This window comes from Macrosteles quadrilineatus, unplaced genomic scaffold (assembly GCF_028750875.1).
Source record: "Macrosteles quadrilineatus isolate MER2022 unplaced genomic scaffold, UCM_ALF_1.0 Scaffold_8__2_contigs__length_117827958, whole genome shotgun sequence".
Taxonomy (NCBI): domain Eukaryota; kingdom Metazoa; phylum Arthropoda; class Insecta; order Hemiptera; family Cicadellidae; genus Macrosteles; species Macrosteles quadrilineatus.
Window position 1 is genome coordinate 37,331,458 of NW_026542601.1, and position 26,822 is coordinate 37,358,279.

The 26,822-nt window shown below is 36.3% G+C and overlaps 1 protein-coding gene across 2 annotated transcripts in view; it reads right to left on the reverse strand.

Annotated features, from left to right (window-relative positions):
• Positions 1-642: 642 nt before the first annotated feature.
• LOC128999736 ((E3-independent) E2 ubiquitin-conjugating enzyme UBE2O-like) overlaps positions 643-26,822 on the reverse strand; it is a 42,007-nt gene continuing 15,827 nt past the window's right edge. For both annotated transcript variants that reach the window (XM_054426389.1, XM_054426388.1), the window contains exons 6-24: positions 23,354-23,474; positions 21,589-21,724; positions 20,371-20,486; positions 18,763-18,880; positions 16,859-16,974; positions 15,183-15,323; positions 14,415-14,623; positions 13,336-13,498; positions 11,592-11,651; positions 10,843-10,943; positions 9,520-9,684; positions 7,905-8,059; positions 6,686-6,908; positions 4,731-4,921; positions 3,906-4,069; positions 3,270-3,437; positions 2,276-2,369; positions 1,555-1,756; positions 643-1,005 (exon numbers count right to left, since the gene is read on the reverse strand). In XM_054426389.1, the coding sequence (XP_054282364.1) occupies positions 759-1,005; positions 1,555-1,756; positions 2,276-2,369; positions 3,270-3,437; positions 3,906-4,069; positions 4,731-4,921; positions 6,686-6,908; positions 7,905-8,059; positions 9,520-9,684; positions 10,843-10,943; positions 11,592-11,651; positions 13,336-13,498; positions 14,415-14,623; positions 15,183-15,323; positions 16,859-16,974; positions 18,763-18,880; positions 20,371-20,486; positions 21,589-21,724; positions 23,354-23,474 (2,890 nt within the window). In that variant the 3' untranslated portion in view covers positions 643-758. The remainder of the gene's footprint in view (positions 1,006-1,554; positions 1,757-2,275; positions 2,370-3,269; positions 3,438-3,905; positions 4,070-4,730; positions 4,922-6,685; positions 6,909-7,904; positions 8,060-9,519; positions 9,685-10,842; positions 10,944-11,591; positions 11,652-13,335; positions 13,499-14,414; positions 14,624-15,182; positions 15,324-16,858; positions 16,975-18,762; positions 18,881-20,370; positions 20,487-21,588; positions 21,725-23,353; positions 23,475-26,822) is intronic.

Genomic DNA, 26,822 nt, shown 5'->3' on the forward strand with positions numbered 1-26,822 from the left:
GAAAATGTACCATCTTAACCCGTACAATCTTGGCTGACATAATCAAAAGGAACTAAACAAAGCTAAGCCTGAGGCCATGAATCCCTTTAACCCCGATCTGGTAAATATCCCACATACCTTAGGGGGGTGACGAACTCACTTAACAATAATGACTCAGTCGTTCTACCATACAATCGAACAACTCACATGCGACTGGGGTTAAGGGCCCTTAGTGTTATAAATCTATGTCACAAGATCAACAATGGGATAAAAAACACGAGAAACATCAAATTATAAACTGATCCAGTCTCTTGCGATTACTAACCTAACCTACAATACACTAATATAATAATAGTGCTTAGAGCATATATATACACCATAACACAAGGCGACACAGTGGGTGAGGAAAGGTGAGATTAGTGTGAAAATGATAGTTCTACAGCACATAGTTAAGGTTTTTCACTTACATTGTACACACCACGTAACAATTTATTCTTAGAATGTCTGCTACGATTCTCGGGTGTAAGTAAACATTCACACAAAGGACTTTCAATATGAGTTTTTGGGAACAAATCTGAAAATATATTTAACGTTTATAACAATACGGATTCACACTAACACATCTACCAGACTCACTGTGTCCCCCTAAATAAATAACAACGCTTCGAAAATAGCCTCTTTACATGCAACTCCACACCAAAATACAAATCATTCGAGAGTTACGTTACAATAAATACAACTTAATTTTGTAAAAAACCTGGCTAGAAGTTCTTCATGGGCTAACTAGTCTCGGGTATGCCCACCGAGTTTAGGACTTCTCTGAAAGTGACGAGTGTCTTGCGCAATGTGAGACAGAACCCCTTAGAGGCGGGAATGAGAGGAAACTCTGGCAGAGGGACGTTACAGTGGTTTGTGATCTCATCACTATGTAGTTGACGGAACGATGTTGGCGTAGTTGGAGACAAAGGATGTGAGTCATTGTACTTCTCAGATATTTCCAGCCAGCTCTCCAGTCTATTGCACAACCTGATACAAGATAACACAACGATTTCAATAATTCTTGATTCTCACATTCCATAACTTTGGTCGGAAAGGTCAGCTCTTAATACGTCTTCTATTTTCACGTAGATGGAGGCAGATAAAAGAGGGTCTACTCTATAAAATTTTAAAAACTTCAAGACACACCAATATCCAAACCAGAGAGAATACATAAGTTACGGATAAAAAAGTTTTTTCTTTCTATTTTTATCCATAGAACCATCTGTAAAGTGTGAAATGTTCTGCATGATATACAGAAGATTAAGGCATATTATATTATTTTCACTGCTTTGGTCATATACACACTCAGAGCAACTCTTTGGCAACAATCTATTTCTTAAGTAAAACAAGGCCTTTTCACTTTTCATGCAATTTTTGTAAAGGTGGAAGAGTTTCATACTGTATTTTTAAGAAAAAGTCATCTGCCATCCACACACTTAAAAGTTGTGTACACCAAGTTAACAATCGGCTAAACCTACAAGATTTACCAGAAATAATCACATGTTTAATCTACGAGTTCTTATTCTTAACACTTACTTGTGAGCGTTGCTGTTGAAATGATCGAACACCTCTTGTCTGAACACTGGTGGAGGGTGAAGTATCAACTTGCTCATGCTTTGTACCAACTTGAGCGCCACCATTTCATTGTACATCCTCGAGTTCTCCCGACCCTGCTGAGATCCCTTCTGCTTCTCATAGCCGGCCTCGTTGAAATATGGCTCACTGACTAGTATTAGGCCTGCAATGAACGACATCAGTGTTATGCAAATCTATCATTTCATACAACAGTAGAACCCGGGTTAAGGCTGTGCATCTAATAATGTGAGCATTTTATTTATTTTTTATTTTGATGTTATATTTTTATTTGGACAGTTATCAGAAATACAATTTTTTTGGAGTTTAGGTTTAGGAAAAATCTATGGTCAAAGGTTGGATCTTTAGCCATAAAAGTGCACACAAATCTAAAAAACAGGAAATACGAAAATCATAAAAAAATATATTAATAAAAATATATAAATAAATATATTGTACGTTTTATAACTGCTTTATTAGATCCCATTGGTTTAAAACCATATTCAGCTAGCACGCAAATGGTTACTGTAAACTAAAAGAAACATTTAAAAACAATTTATTAACGTATCAAAATATGATCCTACTCTCATATATTTTTAAATACCAGCCTAATAAGAATTTCAAGCACACTGCTAGTCTTATTGTTTTCGGTTTTGCACTGGGGTATTATAAAATGTTTGTTTACCTTGTATGCTGACTATAACTTGCAGTAGATTACTGATGACGGACCAGACTTCAGTTCCTTTCCCACTCCAAGTCCCCAACAGTGAGACGCACACCTGAAAGCCAAATGAGGCAATATTGAAATATCGGTCAACATCTACAGGGTGACCCAAAGATAGGTTTAGACGTTTGATTTTAGGACTATATTATTAGCTGTTTATGTATTGAAAATGTTGAAACTAAATTTACCTATCCATGAAACTAAAAACGATTTGTTAAAGAAACTTTTTGTGAAAGTTTTGACTTCCTACCATATTTGTAGAAAAATGGTGGTGTATTACAAATTTTAATGATGTAATTTCTATACAAATAAATTTCTTAAGCTATTACCTGATTTGTTAATTGTGTTGCAATTTTTACAATTAATTATTGTTGGACAGTTTTTTGGAGAAAAGTATTGTATAACACATAACTTTACTTTCTTAAGTGCAGATTGACTAAAATTGAAATTCTAAGATGTTACCTATTGGAATTTCTTACATCTCCAAAAGAGAATTAAAACGCTCTAAACAGCCTTTGTGTGCTGCACCATAATACTCTGGCTCTCTTTAAAGAGTCCTTACCTTTGCTTCCATAAAGAAGTCTAATGGATATTTAGTATTATTGTGCCAAAAAATGTATATTAGTAAAAGTTTTATTATTCATAGATATGTTGGTTAAAAAAATTTACATACATAAGGATCATAACATAAACAATATACTACCTAACCTATTATAACAGATTTTAGATACTTAAAAATGTAAACCAGGTAACAAAATAAGTTGTATAAGAAACAAAACAGTAATATTTTCCTATTCAACCTAACCTATCTAATCTATTACTGTGTCTACAGTCACTACATCCTACTGTCTGTAAAAACGACAGTATCTGACTATGTCTATTGCATGATTAAATGTTGAATAACAATATACAATGATTATGATTATCATGAGTTGTTAAACCAATCAGGCCTCACCTTGCCGTCCTCGTAAAGGTTAGGATTGAGTCGGTCGCTGCAGTATGACACATAGTGGCATAGTGGAGGTGCCTTGGGGTAATCAGCTGACAACTGGAAGTCAAAGAAGAACAATCCGTCCTCGTAAGGTGTCTTCTCTGGTCCTCGGATCATCACAGAGTACAGGTCCTGTAGCAGTGTGTATAGTTTACTATTACTACCATTTGATACTTGATCAAGTTGATTTTTTAAATACAAAAATGCAATAATTGGCTGTTACCACATGTTTAATCTCACCAAAAGAAACAGATTATTAAAAAATTATTTTATAAACCTGTTCAAATTTGTGAGAGATATAACATTTTGATTTAAGATTGTTTGTAAAATAATATAAGTATTGCCGAATTTTCTGCATAATTTATTGGTTATTAATTTAAATTAAATTACAAACAAAGGTGCCAAATTACCAAGGAAAATTGCCAAACTGATAATAGAGCACGGGACCCTAAGGTCCCAGGTTCAAATCCTACCACATCGAAAATGGATTATATCAAAGTGATAATGCTGCAACCCCAAGGTCTAGCCTGAAGTAATGTAAAAAACAATCCTGGGTCAGTGCCTAATCTCAAGAGTTAACGACAGAAGATTTCTTCTTACCATTCTGTCTTCAAATCCCTTGACCCAGATGCCGCTGGGCAAAGACGTCCTTAACAGCTTGATTTCATTGCGAACTGTCTTGAAGAAAGTCTTAGGATCCGTCGGTTGGAACATTGTGAGCTTGAACTTGTGACTGTTAGGTGCTGTGTCCAGTATTGAGAAACCTGCCGAGACAAAGATTACACATATTTATTTAACATTTTCAAGGGTGCACATGTTATGTTGCCTTAAATTTAGTTTATAGTCTGTTCATAATATTTAAGCGGTTTGAGGGGAAGTTCCACCACCACTTTTTTCTGCTTACTGCTTGTAGCAGCTGATTTGACGTTTTGCTCAGCTGTTGAACTATGTTTTAATTGTAGGATCAAGACGTGGAATGGTTATATTTCGTACCCTATATCTGCCTAAATTTGTCCGAGTAGTCATTATGTTCAGTCCAGTCATTTTGTTATTTCCCATTATCTCGATTTATGGAACAATAACTTGAAATAAAAATATTCAGAAAAGGTTGTCAGAATTGTAACAAATGCAATTGAAAATAATCGTTCTAAACCCCTGCTGGTTCAAATGAAAAAAACTGTGATTAATATTTATATTATACTTATAGGCTACTCTATTCCTTTTCAATAATCATAATCATTCCTATAATTCAAAATCATTTTTTGTTGTTTAATATTAATACCTTATTAAGGATTTAACCAGTGCTATCTAAATAACTCACTATCTCTCGTCAGGTGAAGCTCGCAAAGTTGCACCATTCTCATTATGCACGAGTATGCTGATTTTCTGGGTAATTCCCTAATGACTAGAGAATATTTGACTCACCTCCATCGCCATCCTTGGTCAGCTCCATGCTGGTCGAGGATTCTACAGCAGGAGATTCCAGAGTAGGTGGGGGGCCGGAGGGGCACGGTGGAGGGGTAGACGGGGGCACTGTCTCCCCTGTACTACCTGCGGGGGACACAGTGTTTGCAGCGTCACTAAGAGTCATTCCACTAGCCGTGTTGCTGCCAAACCTACAGACAGATGGTTAATCTTGATGTAATAAATGTGGTGTATCGTGCAGTCATTAATAATCATAACACACTAAATACGATACTGTACCGGAGCAGGTGTGCTTTGGAAAAGAGAAGGCATTGGCGTCAGCCTTCACATGGGAGTGTACCCGCCAGTTTTTCAAGCGGAGGTCACTGCTATCTTGGTTTGTGCTCGAGAAAATCTTTACAAAGAGATCAGAGACAAAACAATTAACATCTACACTGATAGTCAAGGTACCTTAAATGCACTAAACTCATACGAATTCAACTCAAGGCTTGTGTGGATCGTCTTGCTTCTGAGTCTGAATAGGGTGGGAGGAATGGGGTCCATGGAATTGGCTAACTCTGGAACTCGCTAACCCCATGTTAAACACCCTATCTTCAAATTTGGTCGATGAGAGTAACTCGCTAACTTGTTCGTTTTCAGAACTGGCTAACTCCGGAACCCGTTAACCCACCCTAGAACCGGGTTAGCGAATTCCGTCCTCGTACGTAAGTCGCTAACTCGGTCCCTCGGCGGAACTCGCTAACTCCAAATCAGAAGCCACGCAAGCCGTCCAATGGGAGCCAAGCATGAAGATTTTTGGCCAGTGTTGCCGAAAGTGTAGTACATACCTATATCGTATCAGTATCAATCTTACTCTTTTTAGACCTTCCAAATGGGTTGCCTTTGACCTCTTGAGACTAGACAGGTGAAGAATTACATTAACGGTGGAACTGATAACTGGCCATGGGCGATTCAGGAAACATTTACAACGGATGGGCTTATTTGATGGTGAACCGATCTGTAGGCACTGGGGTAGGTCAGAGGAGACAGCCGACCACCTGCTCTATGATTGATCTGACACTAGAAGGATAACTCTTGGCAATGTGGTAAGAGGTAAATACCTTCCTGAGGAGGAACTAATTGGAAGACTATAGGCTTTCATTGGATGCCTGAATTTGTAGGGTCTATCAATGGTCTGGGGTGCGCTGTAATTCCAATTTTTGGATGAAGTGCTTTATGGTCTCGGCCTGCCCCTGTTAGATAAGATATACTGTACCATACTGTAGAACCCAGCCAGCAGCCACCACAGTACCAAGCCCCTGGTCGTATGAAGATTTTGCCAGATAAACCAACCTATTATAAAAATAATAATTTATCCCAATAATTGTGTGTAATGAATAAATGTGGTCAAAAGTAGTGTCCGAGTCTCTTTTGGGATTATTCAGAATAATACATTTTTTTGTACAACCAACAGAAAATGTATGTAGAAAACTAAAAGTTGTTAAGTAATTAAAATAAAAGTATTAAGAACACAGACATCATAAAATACCGGTAAAAACGAGGCCACATTTCAGGGGTCCTTATGTAGTATGATACCTAAAAAATTAAACATATTCAACTTTGACTAAAACCTCTGACTATTAATACATCTAGAAATTCCTGTCGTCAGTTTTCAATTTAAATTTTTAATTTAATTTAATTTAAATCAGCGTAGTTAATGTGAGCCACCAACAGATTGTGCTGATCTAAATCACTAATTTCATAGTCAATGCTTAAACATATTTAACAATAAAACACGATCCTTTATCAATCAGAAACATTGTTAAAAAACTCAGCCTGAAAATTGTCACCAAATTACAACAAAGCTGATTAAAACTACACAAGCTGTGGAATGTAGTGGTAGCAATTCTGAGATGTTTTTTTCTGTTTAACATACTGTCAAACACCAACATACTTCCGAGCAATTCATTACTCACCTTCTCATAACCTCCGCATGGGCTTCCACCAGTTGAGCCAGCAGAAGAGAGCACAGTTTGACACAAACGAGGCTGTTACACACAGTGGCATCTTCCGTGACACTATCCTCGGCCAGGGTGTCGTCTGCCGCTGTCACTGGGGGTGGCGGAGAATTGAACACTCCAGAGTCGCTGTTAGACGACTCGGAGATCTGGTGAATCTCAGAGTCCTCCTGTCCTTCACCTAAAAATGTCTGGTGTTAATAGTTGAACATAAGTGATGAATAATTAAATAAATGATCCTGACTAATGAAACAGCTGATCTTAGTCAGTAACAAAGCTACACAGACCATCTCACTAGATTCTTCACTCATATTTGGGTTAAAATATGCGCATAGGTCACGTCCCCATCTCTATGATTGATTATTGATAGTTAATTTAAAACACTCCACAGTCACTGTTAGACGACTCACGAGATCCGATGGGTCTCAAGAGTCCTCCTGCCCTAAACAGAGTCATGTGTTAGTTAAGGACTTTTTTGGTGGTTTCAGCAGGATTATCTTAATCTTACTGACAGAAATATATACCTATTCACACAAAAAACCAAATCCAATTTTTTGGAGCTACTAGCTCTTTCTTCAGTAGTATTTGTGAGGTACCAAATTTTAAAGGGGGAAAAACATACTGTGAATAAATTAACACTAGAACTTACCCGACTTTTATCCACAATAGCATACACTTAGGGCTATGTGTTGGCCATAGTTTAGGTTTAGACTAAGGGCCAAAGAACGTAGGCCTAGTTTTCATCACAGTGAAGTATATATACACACTCACCCGACATATTTATCAATAATAACACTCCACTTCATCAAGTAAAGTTAAACCGACCGATTTTACGAATATTTAACGCCAATGACGACATAACATAACCTCAAAACTGGTGTTTGTTGACAGATGACAGACTAAACAAGCCTAACATAAAATGTCAGATCAGCTGTTGGCTAGTCCTTGAACTAGCCACCAGCATAAGCCTCGACCGCACTGAAATGACAAGATTTTACTCCAAGCTTAATTTTTATCAGGATTTTCACTATAGCTTAATTTTTAGCCTATTTATTTCAACCAGCAGCTTTAAAGGACGTTTCTTTCTTATTTAAGGCATACTTTTTAACATACATTTTATTTCCATACCAATTAAAACACAGTAATTAAAAGGAAGGTATATCAAGTGCTAACTCACTGCGTCTGGTAGGTGAGCCGGTACAGAACAATCGTCGCACCTGATCCCCCACTCGCTGGGCCGTGTTGGCTCTTCCTCTCTCTCTCACTCGCTCCAGCAGTCCCTGGAAGTGGCTCTCATGGAAGAATGTCGTCCCCATCAGCTTGTCCAGATATCTACAGGACGAGTAGTGTATTAATATGTCACCAAGAGATTAAAATGTGTTGCCATACAGTGGCGTGGCCAAGGGGAGGGGGTTTCGGGGGTCATAACCCCCCCCCCCCTTGACGAAAGGATTTTCCCGCGATGACGAAAGATGTTTAGGATTTTGCCGCCATTGCGGGAGACGATCATTATGCGTCTGTGATCGCGGTAAAGTAAATATTTGTAGCAGTAAAATCTGGAAAGTTAATAGCTCTAATACAAAAATATTGGGTCTTAAATTTTTAAAAGTACATTATGTATGTTAACTTCTGAAAAACACGGTTAATCCAACATGACATAAACATACCTATTAAAAACCTATAAAAACTTCTAATACTGTATAAATTGACATTATTCGACACTGTACAGCAATAAATCATGTAATAAACAGAATAATAGAAAGTCTAGTAGCTATACTGCTAGTCATATGCTACTTCTATGTGCTGTTTTTGGACAGAATAATGTCAATAAAACATTAAGATACTTTTTAAAACTCATTTAAAAAGTATAAAATTATAGTAGCCTTTTTAAAGATAATAACAACACTAAAAATAAGATAAATGTAGGCAGACGACTGTCAATACAAGCGCATAGCTTGACCTTGAAGCTATCACCCGATAACTTATTTCTTTGTTATGATTCCTTTTTGTTTTTGTCAAATAAACTCTGATATTTCATAAACAATAATGTGGGAACTTCTACATATGAATAATGGTCAAAAGTAATTACCTATACAATGCATTTCAACACATTAGAATAACACAATTACTTTATAAAACTTTCTTGATATTTTCATGAATAATGAGGTTATGTAATATAATTTTAGAGTCATCTATATTGACCACAGTTGATCCGCCGCCCGGTTAATCGAGGTCCTAAACGGACAATACATAACATACCTCACTGCTATTTACTATGTTTAGTTCTCGAGTGGAACTGAGCAAATGAGAAACATAAAAAAATCAAATGTGCTAGAGGGCAACATAGCAAATCAACTACTGAACTTACATTTTTAGATAAAATCTTACACTTAAATTTTTATGGCCATTAATTATGTTTTAAATGGTCCTAAAAAAGACTTTTTTCTAGGTATACGGCTGTGGCCCCCATTCCACCTCCAGATCAGCTATCTATGTGGAAACCCCAACCCCCCCTTGATACAATCCTGGCTACGCTACTGTTGCCAAGGGATCAAAATGTCATCAAGAAGGGGTCGATAAATCTCAAAGTGGTCCATAGCTTTATTAGACATTGCTTGTATTAGAACATGATACAATGAAGAATACCTGGGGGACAGAGCTTTGCCCTGAAAAGTCATTAGTGTGCTCGAAGAGCTGTTTTTTACCCATTAGTATATGCAACCAGATTACCATTATATATCCTATCAATTCACGATTGACAGATGCAGGGTTCATCCTGTTAAAAGAATTACCTGCAGTCCTTGTAAACTTCCAGCAGTTTGCGCATGACGTCCGTCGTCTGCAATGACGGGTTCTGTGTGAAAATCTCCTCCAACTTGCTCATGGCTACTCGGGCCTTCTCTATGTTGGCAGCCAACTTTGGTTTAATACTTCCGTTCATCTCTTCCAGTGCCACCCTGCAAATTTAATCAAAAAATTACGTGGACATATCAAACATCACTAATACAAAGAGTTATAGCTAGTGTTCTTAAACATTACAAACATGAAATGTTAAATATTTTGGACCAACTAGAGCTATATCAACGTAAGATAGGTAAGACTATAACACTATGGCACACATTAGAGATGTAGCGTAAAGCAAAAAAGCAGATGTTTTTATCATATTTTGTGTGGATATCAGACTTAAAAAACCTGAATGGGAAAGAGTACAGACTTTCACAAGAACACAAAACTTCACATGATACACAAAACCGTAGTCTTATGTCTAACATTACATGTACAGTTGAGTCCCGATAATCCGAACTTCGGTAATCCGAAAGTCCGCTTAATCCGAAACAAAAAAATATATTTTTTTATAATTTTTTATGAAAAAAAATTTTAATTTTTTGAAATTTTTTTTAAATTTTTGTTTATTAAACTGTTGACACAGTTAGCTGTACCTCGTCAAAGTATTCTGTAGCGGCTGGGCGAGATAGACTTTTTTTGTAGAGTATTTTAGTAAATATTTCACCATTTTTGTTATTACTGTAACATTTTACATTTTCGTCCGCCAAATCACAAATTGATTTTATTAAGTGATAATGCTGCAGAAAATAGGTCTAGCCTTAAGTAATGTGAAAAACAATCCCGGGCTCAAGCCTGCGTCCGAAAAAAAGTAGTAAGAAGTAAGACGAAAAACAAATTAAAAAAAAAAAAAAATAAAAAAAAAAAAATAAAAAAAAAAAAACTTTTAATCCGAAATATTTGGTAATCCGAAATGGGCCCGGTCCCAACCATTTCGGACTAACGAGACTCTACTGTATAGTTTTGAGCTTTTTGTGGAAATTTGGACTCTTCCCCATTCCTGTAATTCTGCTATCCTCACGAATATTTCCTATTGTATACTAGACTATTAGAGAATACTCTATTAAAACTATTTAATCTTTGTTTATTTATTTGGAAGATGAACAAAGAAATCTCATGACACACAGAAATATAGGACAATTACACTGCAATCAAAGAACTTCATTGTCAAAGAGCTTCAAGATGTTCATCACCCGCTTCTAGTAAAAAAAAAACAAACTGAACACAGAAGCCATAACCTCTGACTGCTGAATCAAACAACAATGACTCACCCCTCGTCAGCTGGCCAAGACGACACACTCTCAGTTTCCCATGATGCCTCAGTACTAACGTCATCCCATAACTCTCCATCGTCACTGTCGTATTCTCTCACCTAAAACATGTATATTTCATCAAATTCTACCATGCTTACTGAAGTGTAGAACCATCTGAAAATAATGCTAAGCCCTTTGAACTCCACCAGATTATTTGTTGAATAAATCAAGTGTTTTCCCAACTTAACATAAAAGTCTAAATTAAAACACATTTTTGTTGGACCAACACAAAAAGGACAAGCAAAGAGTACCCTAATGCCTGATCTGACGTACAACTCACAAAGGATTCAACCATACTATTAGGTTCAACTTGAATGTCTACCGTTTGTGTAAACGCATGCCTCTACCACCAATCTCTGACTACACGGGTGAACTCTTCATGTGTTGCACACCAGACTTGACTGAGATGGATTTGAACCCACAACACAATATGCCAGCGAATCCTTCATATCCAGTGTTGTAATAGCCTACATTGATAATTGATTATGTGTTTTACAGTTTAATACTGTTCCACAACAACAAAAATTGTTTTCTGACATGATATTTCCTTTGCAAACACATAATGAAATCCGACAAGCTTGGACAATAATGCAACAAATCCTCAATAAGATTTTTAGAGCCAGAATCCTGAACTCAAACTAAATATTACAAGACAATGTTCGATTACAACATTTAAGAAAGAAAAGAAGAATACGCAGTATCCTTACCTTATACAAATCTTGAGGCCAGCACATGGATACGTGTCCGTCCACCCACCATACTCGAACCTACGAACACCAAATGATACAGTCATTTAATCATTTGTAAATCATTTTTGTTCGAAGAAAAAACCAAATCTACAAACCAAATATGGTACACTATCCCAGATTCACACAAAACTATATTTTAAGAGCTATATTTTGCAGAAGCCAAGTAAGTTTTTATAGGGACATAAAATGTTTGAGGAACTATGTTAACATTTCCTTGTTCTTAGCAAACCAAAATTTGAACACTTCTTTCTATATTCATTTTGCAAAACTAAACACAAAGATTTATTTTACTTTGAGACATCATACATAATCATCATAGTAATACACTGTAAACCACTGCAAATGATTGTCTGGCAAATAACAATTTATTATTTGTTATTAATATTTATTTATTATCAATTCTAAGACTTAAATTATAACTTTGAAAAGCTAAAATTCAGCTAGATTATGTAAATATTTAAATATCTAGCAGGCAAAGCTCATTTATAAATTGCCTGGTAGCCTAATATTCATAATTAAGATCTGAAGAGCTTGAAAACTTGCTTTTCAAGACAAGTAATCAATAACACAATTAATTTTTTTTTTTTTAATTGTCTGACCTTTTACATTAATTTACTACCAAATTCAAGGAGTTTTCCAGGAGAATTCAAGACAAATTCCTTAATTTTAAGAACTACTGTCGGAACCCAACTTTTTAAGCTTTATCACGCTGTTTTTTTTTTCATTTTAAAGATTTTTTAAATTATCATTTTAGTCACACAATGCATTTAACTCATGTATTTTAAAAATGCACTTAAGAAAAAGTAAGTTAGGAATTGTATTATTTATTTTTTCAATAATTGGTAGGCACTATAACTTTGAAACAAAACTTTTCCAAGGAATAATATTTACAACATATTAAACGTGTACACAACATATTAAAACAGTATTACTGGTAGGCAAACGACGTCAGTTATCGTCTCCCACAATCGCGGCAATACCCATGACCATATCTTGCGGTTTCGGCGACACCGAAAATCGTCTCCCATGTACATTTAAGGAAAATAAAGATGTTTTGAATTTAAATATTATTCTTTTTAATCGACACCGATAAAAGTCTCCCACGATCTCCAATAACCACACCAATAATCGTTTCCCGCGGTCGTAGCAACACCTGTGAGAATATTTTGAGGTTCCGGCATCACCGATGATTGTCTCCTGCGATCGTGGCAACACCCGTGAGCATATTTTGCGGTTTCGGTCACACCGATGACCGTTTCCCGCGATCGTGGCAATACCAGCAGTGGTCTTTCGGTTAAAGGACGTTTCCGATGGCCGAGCTCTGGATTCCCGGAGGTTTGGGTCAATTCCTGGAGATTCCAGGATATTTCAAGGTAAGATAAAATTCCCGAATTTCCCGGAGAGTAGACACCATGCACTATGATTTTTTTCAGGTTGAAATTTATAATTTGAACAAGCCCTGTTTAGAATTGAATTAAGTTATTTAAAGTTAGGTAAAACGTCCATTGAGTATTGTTAGATACAGTTTACGTGGTCAGTGAATTAACAGAACAAATCAGAATTTTTAAATAATAAAATTTAATATTTAAAAAATTCTGACCTTTTAATTTATTATTTAACAAATTCTGACCTTTTCTGTTTTTAAATAACAAACATCATTTAATGAGGAATAGCATTTCATACAAATAGCAGTTGAGTTCACCTTTCCCTCAGGGTAGTTGTCGAGCACCTGGCCGGCAGTACAGTTAGCGTCCTCCCCCTCAAAGTTGGCTACCCTGATGACAACAGTGCCTGGTCTGTACTGGAAGTCTGGATGGTCTTTGAGATCATACACAGACACCTCATTCTGTTGCAGCATTGTAGGTCTGGAGAGAAACGTAGAATTAATTTTAGGCTACTTGTAAGAAACAGCCAGACTGTTTGGTATAACAATTTGAGAGGAAAAAGCACTTAGCTAAGGAATACATTGATCGTTTTAGTGCTACAGCTTTTAGTGCTAGCCAATGACATACTGAAAAACTCTAGGCGCTTTAACCCTTTGAGGTCGAATTTTTTTCACATTTTCCGGTGAATTTACATTGCCATTTAAGCAGTCAGGAAAATGGCGCCCAGCGACCTATACTTGCCATTCGACCAAAAAATTAACTTTTTTGATTTTTGAGTAATTTTTTTTTTTTTTTGGGTCCTTGTTGGTCGCCATTTTTTAGCATTCGGCAAAATGGCGGGCGGCGACCTATACTCATTATTCGACTGCAAAGGGTTAAACCAATATTGTAAGGTCTGGAAAAAGGTCATACCTAACTTTACATGAATACTAGTGACAAATTATGATGCTACATTTGTATTTGGACTCACCTAAAAAGTTTGTTTTGCAGTGTGTTAGAATTAAGTCATCAACTGATATTATTGGCAATATTCATATCCTACAAACCTTATTGAAACGAATAAATCAACAATTTACAACAAAAATAAACACCAAAATACAAAAATTAATTCTTCATCAAAACAAACAATGGCAAAAATAACAAACAAGACAGTTTTGTCTTAGTATCTTTAAAACAGTCGGCCGGCTGCCGAATGTTAGAGCAAAATGAACCAGAAAATGAAAATTTAAGCTTTCCGACTGCACCGGCACTAAAACTGCCTAATCTATGGAATTGTTGCATGATGTACAAAATATGAAAATCCGCCCTCAGCAACACTTGTACTGAATTGGATAACTACTTTGTCAATGTGAGTGATTCCGTAGCAAGAGGCTTAAGCTTTAGCAGTTCCACTCACTGAGGGTCCTCAGGTGATGTGTAAGTCTTGAACCACTGCACCCTGGCTGTCCTGCCAGCATGGTCCACCCGCTGGATCACTCCGTACACTCTGGTCGAGTTCTCCTCTCTCACCTCGTACACAAAGTCTCCTGGGAAGAACTCCTGATCATCCAGGTGATGGATCGGGTACAACTCTGTAGACGGGATGTTGCTTTCTACGGAACCGTCCTGCAAATTATAGTTTTGTTATAAAATATGCCTTGGGTGTCAATATTTGTCAATTTCACAATTTATTTATTAGTCGCAAAAACAACTATTCCTACTGCCTGTAAGACACATATTTTAACTGCAATTTAGGTCATATAAAAAATTTGGCCCTCGGGTACGATACCAAAAGCGAGTTGCTTTATTAGGTTGGTAAACAAAAATATTGGGCTATATTAATTACAATCATCTTCTCAGTCACGGCAAATTCAAACATCTCCCGTGGTTACGTCGATATCATCATCGTTTCCCACAAATGTGGTAAAACCACACGACCACAACAAAATCGTAAACTTACACTTGCCCATCTTTGAAGATGCTTTCTGCAATACTTACACAAATAAAAGATTGGCTCACTGGCACCCAACTATTTGTAACATAGTTTGGCACAAAAAATATTCTTAGCCCGAACCATATCCCTTGCTACCCAAAACATAAGCGACCTGCAGACATCTAATTACTAGGTGGAAAAGTGAAAAGTGTAAAACTATACTGTAGCTGCAATGATGTACAATAACCTTACCTGCCACACAACAGTGACACTGCTCGTAGTACTGAGTGTCTCCACAACCAAGCGGTTTCCAGGCTCCAACACCAGCGGCGGAGGTTTCTTACGAGCCCGTCGCAGCTTCTTCTTCTTCATAAAGTGGAGTGCCAAATTTACCTGAAAAATATAAGTGTCTTAACTACTCGGTAAAAATTCCAACTCAATAAAAGCTCAAGTGTCTTAATAATAAAAAAAACAAGTTTGAAAAGCCACTTTTAAAATGTAGCTTATTACTGACTTCGCCTAAGAGCCCTGGAGGCTTAGTGGCCATCTTGGATTAATTTGAAAAAGTTACTTAAGAGTTTTTTATAATTCCAAATTTTTGTTTAGTACCAAAGTGATTATAATTTAAATATCTAGGGCACTATGAGATTATAAAGTCTCTTTGTGGTTTTGTAATTGTCTTCCAAGGGAGTCCTTGGAGGAAAACGGCCATCTTGGATTTGCTCGCTATAAGAGCAATGTAAAACGTGTCTGACAACTCTTGGGAATATGGCTAGAGGAAGATATCTTCCTGAGGATGAACTAATTGGGAAGCTACAGGCATTCATTGGGCGCCTTAACTTGTAAGGTCAACAAGAAAACAATCGTCTGGGGTGCGCAATAATTCAATTTCGGATGAACTGCTTTAAAGTCTCGACCTGCCCCTGTTAGATAAGGTAAGATAAGATCATGAACATCTCTAAAGGTCGGGTGGACGTTATCATAGTCTCAACAGTACTAGGGGTAAGAGACGCCAATCCCGGGATTTCTAGGCATCAAAAACTGACCGGGATCCCGGTATTGAGACCCCTAGTTATAGGTGAGGACTTTTAGCGAATTTCCCTATAGGGAAGTAGCTATTACCGTAGGTGGCACGGTAAGACCTAGACCCGGGACCGATTTACTTTTTCATTTTGATATCGCCAGAGGCCAAAAACACCATTCGTTCAAATTTTTATATATGTGTATATATATATTTATAGACATATATATATACGTCCGTGAACGCGATAACTTGAGTAATTTTTGTCCGATTTTGATGAAATTTGGTTTAAAGGTGTAAAGCGGGATAAACTTGAATGAGTTCGCGAACCAGCATAATCGGACCATGGGAACGGGGCTTTACGGGGGGTTTTATGGGGTAAAAATTGGTTTTTCTCACTTTTGACCCTCAAAACACAAAATTTCCCAATTTCTCTTTAGACCTTTTTAAAGAGCTAAAAAAAAACAATTAATTTAGTATATAAAAGTATTTTTGTTCGGTTAATAGTAACGGAGAAAATTTAAAAAATTGTAAATTTAAAATTCCCATGTTATTCTTATGGAGAAAATTGTCAAATGTTGTAGTTTACTTGTTTATGGATATATTTTATATTTTGATCAAATTTATTTATTTTGTACTAAGCTATCAATATTTTACAAAAAAACACACTTTATTAGTTTCTTTTAGCAGCAAACCTAGGTACTCGTTAAACCTAATGTTATTAAAATATATTTAATTGAAAATCAATTAAGACAAATGGAAATTCGCTTAGTCGGCAGGTTTGCTGCGGCGGGGTTATTTATACCAGTCATGGTTCCCAGGACTGAAAGAGTAGCACCTTTACTTGAATTCAAGATTTGAGACTCTTATTTGAAATTTGGATTAGAAATTCCTGGATATTACACACCTTAGCTGGTATCTTTTTCCCGCTGCGTGTGGACGTCCGACTACTAGCAGTGCTACTGTTGCTGCCCGTGTCAGTTCCGTAGTCATCATCAGTGTCAGTAGTGTCGCCCCATTCACCTGCAGAATACATTTGTTCAGTAGGAGAGAACCAACAACTTATAAATATACGCAAGAACTACTAATTTGGTAACTTGGCTACCAAATGATTTAGGAGCGCCAAGGATTCATCATCAAACTTCACAAATACAGTCCAACCTCAGTATAACGAATCTGAAGGGACCGAACTGAATATTCGTTATAACAAGGATTTTGTTAAAACGAGGTTCGTTATATAGAGGTTAGGTTTGCAGGAATTTCGCTAAGTCGAGGTTCAGAACCAGCGCCGGTCAATATAGGTCGGGATTTGACATCATTAAAATACAATTAAAGTAGCATAGGCTACGCTACAATAATTTACAGTACAGTGTTTACATTGTACAGTAGAACCTAAATTATCCGGCAAAATAAAGGGGAGGGATCTTGAATATTGCGCAATCATGACAATGGCATTGACCTTGGTACAGGTTAAAAACTGTAAGTTTAAAATCACAGCTTGTTCTAACCCTCCTAAAACAAGATTTGATTTAGCCAAACACTGTATTGAGTAGTCATAAACCATGTAACGAACAAAACAAAACAGTAGAAAGTTTTGTAAGCTACTGCTCTTGATAGGCCGGTAGGCTACTTACAGTACAGTACTGATTTATCACAACAGAGGAATGTCAATAATAATCATTAACTATAGCATTGGTGTTGCTAGTTGAAACAAATCGTATTGAAAACAATAAATTATTAGATAAGTCATTATAAAAGTGTATAATCATAGCCAACTTAAGGATAATAAAAACACTCGTAAAAGGAATGTTAAGATAACGATGTTGCTATTCTTTCTCTTTGGTTTTGTTTTTATATTCTTTCTTAGTTTTCTCTTTATCCAAAAATTGTACGATTCACCATAGTTATCCCATATCGCCCAATCACAGCTTACTAAACATTACGTCGTCATCAGTCCTCAGTGAAAGAAATCAGTTCAGTTCTCAGTTGCAACATAGCGCGAGCAGCGACAGCAGACAAAGATGTAAAACGAAGCAGACGAATGTTAGCGCAAGCGATGACGTGACCTTTCCATTTCATTTGATAAGGAAACAGATTTTCCCAAAACAATAATTGGGTGGGGGATTTGTTATATCGAGGGAAAGAAGTAGACAATTCGTTATGCAGAGGTTAAATTCGCAATGTAGAGGTTCCGACAATGATAAATTCGTTATATTGAGGTGTCTTATTTTAGCCGAAATCACGAAAAGTTCGTTAAATCAAGGTCCTTGTTATGGTTTGTTCGTTGTGTAGAGGTAAAAAAAATATACATTGTGTCTTATGGAGAGTTCTAGGGGATTAAAAAAATTCGTTATATCAAGGAATTCGTTATATCGAGGTTCGATATATCAAGGCTATACTGTACCATATAAATTTGTGGGCAAAGGAGAGGTTACGACGATGTAGAGGGTGTAAATGTAACCTAGTATTTTTGGAAATTTTTTCCACCTGGTTTTCTTGCACACCTACAAAGTTTCAACTAAATTCATATGTCCTTCATAAATTACTGTGCTAAGGTGGTTACTTATTATTTGAAGTTCGTTAAAACATTTATTTCGCTTGCATCATTAATTCACATTTTGAAAATTGCAAAAGGAGGAATTTCTTGAGGAATCATAATTATTCTAATTTTATCGGTCATTTCCTTACCTCCACCCTCCCCTACACTGCCCGCGCTAGGCCTAAGTGCCAGCTTACGTGTCACTAGCTGTATTTTATGGTGACAAGCATTTACGGTTTATAAAACCTAAGTGGAAAGGGAGAATCCCATACCTGTGTTGGAATCGGCAGGAGATATCTTGATGATGGGTTCCGAGGACTTTTCAGGCAAAGTCAGTGATGTTTGGTCTGCAAACTCTGGCAAAGGCTGGTCCAAGGAGTTGCTGTTCACCTGATAGGACAATTTGGGCTATCACCAATCAAATGTTATACAAGACATTATTTCAGATATTTTTAATCAAGTTTATTTAGAAATCACCCCCGCCGCAGCACACCTGAGGATCAACGTAAATTTATATTTAACTCATTGGATTTTTACAACATTTTCTTGAATATATCAGAATAATTCCTGAGATGACTTGAGTGGAATATTAGAAAAGTAAAAAGACAGAGTGTTGAAATAAAAGTAAACTGTGTTGTATTGTATTGAAATGAAATTAAATTTAATGTTTATTTGTCACATAAGTTTACAAGATTGTGATTTTCACATATAAACATATGACATATCAATACTACTATTAATTCAGAACAGATTAAATATCATTGAATAATAAACATAACATGTTGCTATGGTGATAATTAGCTTCATATGTTCATAACAATTCCTATTAAACCTTCCCGATCGCAACACCCCCCACCACCGTGCCGTATGTTACAAAGGTGTATGTGATGGCGTGACGTCAGTCTCTCCTCTTGAGGGAACACCATTACCGCAAAGATACGGAGTAGAGCCATGAGCTTCGGTGGTGTAGTGGATAGCATACCTGGCTGATAAACTGATAGTAGCCGGTTCGAATCCCACTGGAGCCGTTAACTTCTTGTCAAAGATTTAGCTTATAATACTTCTTAACTGTACATCTATTGTTAGAATTTAAGGCATTTATAATTTTATTTTATGAACAGAATTATTTTTCGATTAAGTCTTCATTAGACTTTTTTTCATTATCAGCAAGTTTGGTTAGTTTGGTTAGGTTATGACAGTTTAATTTTATAGTTAAAAATAATTACAAAATTGAATCTGAGAAATTTATCATTTTATTTTATGAACAGAACTCTTTTTTCCCGATTAATTACCTTTATTCCATTGTTTCATTATCAGCAAGTTTGGATAATTTGGTTAGGTTATGACAGTATAATAAAATTAAATTTAAATTTAACCTATAAGCGATAAGTTTTGACAGTGACAGTGATGAGATAACAGTTAGGCTATGCTGATGCGCCGGTATGATTCGGAAGCATAAATAAATGACAGGAATGGAGGACTAGTTTCCTAGGGAAGCGGGTTGAAACCACCAGATTAAAAATTCAAGAGAAACCCACATTTTTTTCATTGGTAGAAGTTTTTAGCCTAACTTGATCAGCAGTTATCTAGAAGTTTTTGATAGCAATGTATTGTTGACAAATTACAATAAATGGATTCTTATTCTTTCTTACATAGTACCTAAGCCTACTGTAATCTGTTTTTCCGATAAAATTTTTTTTCAAGTTAGTACGTACCAATCTTTAAAAGTGTCAAATGTCCATGTCAACACACAAAACTCCTTTTCCAAGTCCAATCACCTCAATTATGAGGTCACTCATACCTAAACAGGGTGTTTTAGGCTACTTCAATCAATGTTTATTAAAATAATTTCTAGGTTTGAAAGGAAAGAGTAGTTGTACCTGGACACCTGAAGAGTCAGTCGAACAAGACTTGACCGAGTTTGAGTCGACTGGTGTTGTTTTTGAGATGCTCTCTGAGGAATTGTAAAGTTCGTTGGTGTCATCTGTTGATTTTACTGAAACATTACAACATAATGTGGTTTAAATTAACATTATCATGGTTAACCAATAAGCAGGTGACATTTTCACTCTACAGCCAGTATTGAAATACAGTTACCATCCAGGCTACTTGTAAACTACTTCTATAACGAACAGAATATGTGTAAATGTCTAAAAACTTATTTTCAAACCCAATACAGGTGTGTTAAGGACTTAAATTGCATATAACATCAAACTAGTTGATGTGTGTAGCATGTATGTCAAGCTAGTTCAAAACAAAATACAGTAGACTCCCTCTTACTGGGACACCTTTAAACCGGACATCGAACCGGTCATTAAAATGACATCTCTTTTACCGGAAAATTTTTATCAGCACATTGGTTTAACCAGACTAGATCGGAAGGAAATGGACGGTACTGAAACGACTGATCTCGTGGGAAAGATTTGAGACCAGTGATCACGTGTCTAAATAAAATGCTCTCCTAAATTTAAGTCGAATATCACAGTGAACGGTCCGTTTTAACGAGTTTTTTGGGACGTCATTTTAACCGGAAAACCCGTTATCCGGACTGGCCTCGGTCCCGATAAGAGGGAGTCTACCGTATACCACAAGAATCAGTGTGTTCTCCCGAATAGAATGGTACCAAACACAGCATATTATGCTTCTTCTTGCAGTTGTAGTTGGCACGTCGAAGTCAAACTGCAAATTCCAGTAACGTGGCCGTGGGATTAAGCATTTTAAAATTTTAAGATGTCTTGAATTTCTTTGATTCTGGCTGGTAGATTGTAGTAGTTTTACACTAAATTTTTAAGGTGGTTCTTCAAATAAACACGGAAGTAATTTTTAAAACGGCGTAGATTATTGAGAAACCTCCTTAACAAACCTTGGTTTCTCTTCTAGGCTACACTCTGAAGATGACCTTGATTAGAGTAAAATACCAGTGTTAGGCCTATGTTTTGAGACTTAATTTACACACTTTTAGGTGTTAATTTGTCTATTAACCCTACTCTACTTTTTTCAGGTAAGCTAGCTGATCTCTACTAATTTTCAAAAATTACTATATATCCACTTGGCTTTCTTAAATATTATAGTGTTACAATGTGACAGTGTGATCTTACTTGTTTGTTTGACCGAAGGTCTAGAGTCACGGAGGTTGACGGCTCGTTTGTTCCTCCGTTTGGTGTTGGTGTGAGAGCCAGGGGGCAGAGGAGCCGGGGCAGCCACACCGTTCGTAGCACAGCGGGCAACCATCTCCTGCGTCACAACCAATAACAATAGGTATTAGAAGAATATTATAAATTAGGCTAATGTCTCCTAACCTTTTCAATATATTTAAGCTTCCACTGTAAATGTTAACATTTACAAGAGAATAAGTATACAAATTCAACAATAGACTTTATTAATGATGTTAATAATAATATCTAAGTTCTTACCGTCAACGCAATCAGGAGTAATATTCCACTACGGCGGTTTCGGAGATGACTCCATCGTCAGGTGCGTAGTGGTACACTAAACTATAGTCTTGTCACATTTAACACGAGTTTTCTTCATTTGCATTGCGTCATGGGGTGAATAAATAATACACATATATGTACAGGACGGACACACGAAAACACAAATACACGAAAACATTTAGAGCACGTGCACGGCTTGAAAACTGACGACCGACTGTTCAATCCTGGTCACTGCAGGAGTTACGTGGATGACTGGAACAGCTGATAACGCGGTGTGCCAACCTTATCTACTCAAATTATTACTTTCCTGTTTGATTTCCATTATTCTCTCAAAAATTGGATTGGCAGCTGAATTTGTTTGGGAGTTAATTACTAAGTTGGGTTCTTTGGCTGTACTGCTGTAGATATGGAAATTTTCGATGCAATTAAGTTTGTGACTTTTATTGCCAATATGTAGTATTTCTAAACTGTTTATGTCGGAATAATCATGGCAATACTGTTGAATATTGTCATATTATTCCGACATAAACAGTTTAGAAATACTACATATTGGCAATAAAAGTCACAAACTTAATTGCATCGAAAATTTCCATATCTACAGCAGTACAGCCAAAGAACCCAACTTAGTAATTAACTCCCAAACAAATTCAGCTGCCAATCCAATTTTTGAGAGAATAATGGAAATCAAACAGGAAAGTAATAATTTGAGTAGATAAGGTTGGCACACCGTGTTATCAGCTGTTCCAGTCATCCACGTAACTCCTGCAGTGACCAGGATTGAACAGTCGGTCGTCAGTTTTCAAGCCGTGCACGTGCTCTAAATGTTTTCGTGTATTCGTGTTTTCGTGTGTCCGTCCTGTACATATATGTGTATTATTTATTCACCCCATGACGCAATGCAAATGAAGAAAACTCGTGTTAAATGTGACAAGACTATAGTTTAGTGTACCACTACGCACCTGACGATGGAGTCATCTCCGAAACGGCCGTAGTGGAATATTACTCCTGATTGCGTTGACGGTAAGAACTTAGATATTATTATTATATTTTCACGCAATCTGCTACACTCAAGAAAATGATGTTAAATTAAACCTAAGTTAACACCTTAGTTCTAAGACATTTCCTTGACTGTGCCATGCATGTAAACCAGTGTAACTGCAATAAAGCATTCTTATTCTTATTATGTTACAAAGGTGTGTTGAAGGGTCACACAGGTCATAAACAGGCCCAATAGGAGACTGAGACAATCAAAATGGCACCAATGATTTAAATGCCTTAGGTACTGTACTACTTTATAGAGGTTTCTGAAATAAACTCCATACCAGGAAGAAACTCTAGCAGTTGAATTTAAAATTGAAGTTGAGGTTAGCTGCCTCTTTTAGTTTCATTTGGCCGTCCACATACAGCTCATGCAGGATTAAGTAGTTACCTCCTTTTGCACCTTCCGCCACTGTTCCTTGGTAGAGACGGTGTCGTGGTCAGTCAGTGTATAGAAGTTACGGTCCCCAACCTGTAGTGTACACGGTTCAAACACGTTCAACAACCTCAGCCTACAACAAACATGGTATCATCAGTAACATCCTGCCTAGCAAAAAAATGGACCAAAATGCACGTGTACAATTGTATTCAGCAAGGGTTCCAACAGAATAAAGAAGTATTGATGATGAAAAAGTCTTGAAAACAAAAATTGAAAGAACTCAATCTCATTAGGCCATACTACTACGTGGAAGAATTTTTCAATTTTAGGCCTTAACAAATATGGACAACCACGGTACAGATTTTCAAGTGTCAAGTAAGTATTAACAGAAATAACCCAGAAATAACTCAAAATATGAAGAAATAACACATCCGCATGTAACTACAGCCGACGGGCTTTGAATTTAACAACCTAACCTACATTAGCCTCGCTCATATCAGACCTCAGGTCACACATTGCTTGGATTAAGTCTCTTCCCGGGTAAAAAAGATCAGTTTATACGCCCATTTTTAAAACAGGTTGGTCAAAACGACCTTTCTAGAGACCCATTATTAACGCAGTAACAAAAAGAATCTTGTCTTGCAAGTCTTCAGAATAAACTTCATGGAAAAATTAAACCAGGTCAAGTAAAATATTGAGCTTTTTAAACACATGTAGTAATTTAAGAGTCGGCAGGACCGCCGGCCATCTTGGATTTTCTTCATCTTGGTTGAAGCATATTACGGCATTGTTTATTAAGAGAAAAATTTCAAAATATCTAATTTTTAAGCTACTGAAACCACTAATGCGATTTGCTATCTACTTTTTAATTGTTATTATTTTGCCAAACTACCTACATAAATACATAGACTTAAACTGTGTTTTTTTTACATCTAAAACAAAAGTTTTAAAAATCCGAAAATCAATTCACACGGAAAAGATATTTAAGAAGCACATAAAATTTTCTGCTCGCTAATCAAGCTTACGGGTCATGATTAATATGCTTCAACATGAACGCATGTTTTGCTGATCGGTGCTAGGACAACCATTGTTTAGCCTGGCATCTGACGGTCAACAACAATGCAAAATTATTGACTCCTACCAACTCTTAATTTCAATTATGGTATGTTTTAATTTGTAAGTATTAATTTGTCTAATAAATAATTAGGCCTAAATAGTTTCCAGTTGTAACAAGCCTTTTAGGTTATTAGACCTAGTCTTGGTCTCCTTGGGGTTGATTAAGAGAGGGTGTATGCCTTTTGTCCAGGAAAGCATCTACAGAATTTAACATATTTCAACTAATAGGCATAAAATAAACCAAGCAAGATTGGTATTTAGTATTTTTATTGCAAGATATAACGTGTTATGATAGAGAGTGTCAATGTCAAACAACCTTTGTGTATCTTATCTTCCTAATGTTACAATACAAATGTAAAACTTTGATGTTTGTATGTTTGTGTGTTCATAGTCGAGGAGCATGTCATTGAGTCAATTTTCAGAAGGTCCAAAGCTTATAGTTCACTAGGTCAAAAAATATTATTTCAGAAGGTCCAAATGATGTTTCTGTAGCTCTAAGTTCAGTAGGTCCAAAAGGAAAGTCATTACCAGAAGTAAACATTTACATTGTAAAGTTAATTTTTGAAAGAGACTGTTCTTTGCACTATGGACCCTCGGAAGCTAGTGAATTTCAAAAATGTGATTCAGTAGCTACAAAATTCTGAAGGTCCAAAAGTAGGAATAATTGCTCCTCTCAGATTGAGGGCGTTTTAAAACCCAAGAAAGGTAATACGCTACATAGAACTTTGTGAACCATAAGGCTTTTTTGTTTTAAGATTTAACTCCACATATTTTATACCAAAACGTTCATCTAGGTGTGTAGATTTGCAAACTGACCTTACATTTCTGAAGTTACTTGGGCTTTTATACCCCAGTGGCTTTAAAGTTCCCATGTTATCCTTATGAAGAAAACATTTGTTTACATTATGATCAGCTGGATAATTTAATTGCTGTTAATATTTTAGTTGCGATTTAAGGAAACGCGTGCTACAAAGAATATTTAACATATTTTATGATTTAATACTGCCATGGATGATATGTGTACATCTTTGAAAACAGCATAAAATTAATTCTATAACCACGTATGGTACATTGTATAACTTAACCCGGGCAAAGCCGGGTTTTGCTGCTAAGTCATATATTATTACGCTAAGGGTTTCAATACGTAAATTTGGCGTACTGATAAGTTTTATAGGAATTGTCATACAGTAAGGTAGGCCTATCCTCATACAGTGTGACGCTATGGTTATCAATACATAAATTTGTCATACTGCCAGCTATTTTACTATACACAAATGGTATTGACAAGTAAGTTTGACGTATCCGTTCCAAGAAACCAACTACCAAGGACATAAATAAACACACTAAGAACCAACCATGGCAGCCGTCACATGGCAAATGACTGCTAAGAGCACTGCTGGAAGGAGGGTAGCATAAGATGAGATAAGATAACTCCCCCAAAGTAAAATTTACGTGCCATACCCATCCAGGGTTAAACATTACCACGTGACCAGCTAAAACAGGGTGTATACTATTTTTTTAATATTTAAATTCCAGGTTTTGTCCTGGTTTTTAAAATTTTTCCAGGTTCCCGCGTGAATGTTTCCTATGTTTAAACGTTAGCCTATATTAACCCTTTCGCCTATCATTTAAGGGCTCCGTCACCATGCCCTAGGTTTAATTTACTATGCAGATCATTAAACCTACCTGTATTTTAACTTCAAATTATAGCCTACTAATAATAACAATAAAAAATAAAATTTAAAAAAATTAGCTGTATTGTGAAAGGGTTGCAAAACAGCCAATGTCGGCTCACAGCCGACAGGAGAGGTGAAAGGGTTGATTCCCACATACATGTTAAGTTCCACTTCCAATAAGACTTAAAGCTTAGGTATACATCACATTTGTAGATTTTTCTAATAGTTCCAAAGTTCACTGAGCTGTTTTGAAAAAAATAATAATCCTCATTAAAGTAATCATTTTCATTATCATCATTCCTTAAGGCCACGAAAACATCGTCTCTCTCGATAGCAGCAAAATTCATATTATCTCCATTGTTCATGAAATCATTATCATTGGCGGCAAAATCCTGAATATCTCCTGTAGTCATGTGGTCACCTCCAATGGTGACATAAACGTCATCACAGTCTTCCATATTTTACAGAAAAAAATTATTAGAATCTTAACCAAATCAAGAAGGAGAAAATCATGTAAAAACCTGTTTAAAAATCTTAGAATTCACACCATTTTTGGATTATACATAAATGAAATTCTAAATTGGATACATAACACTAAGGAAAATTTGTCAGATGTAGTCAAATTTACACATAATTATAATACAAGGAATAAATATAATTTCAGATTACCACATCACAAATTGACGACT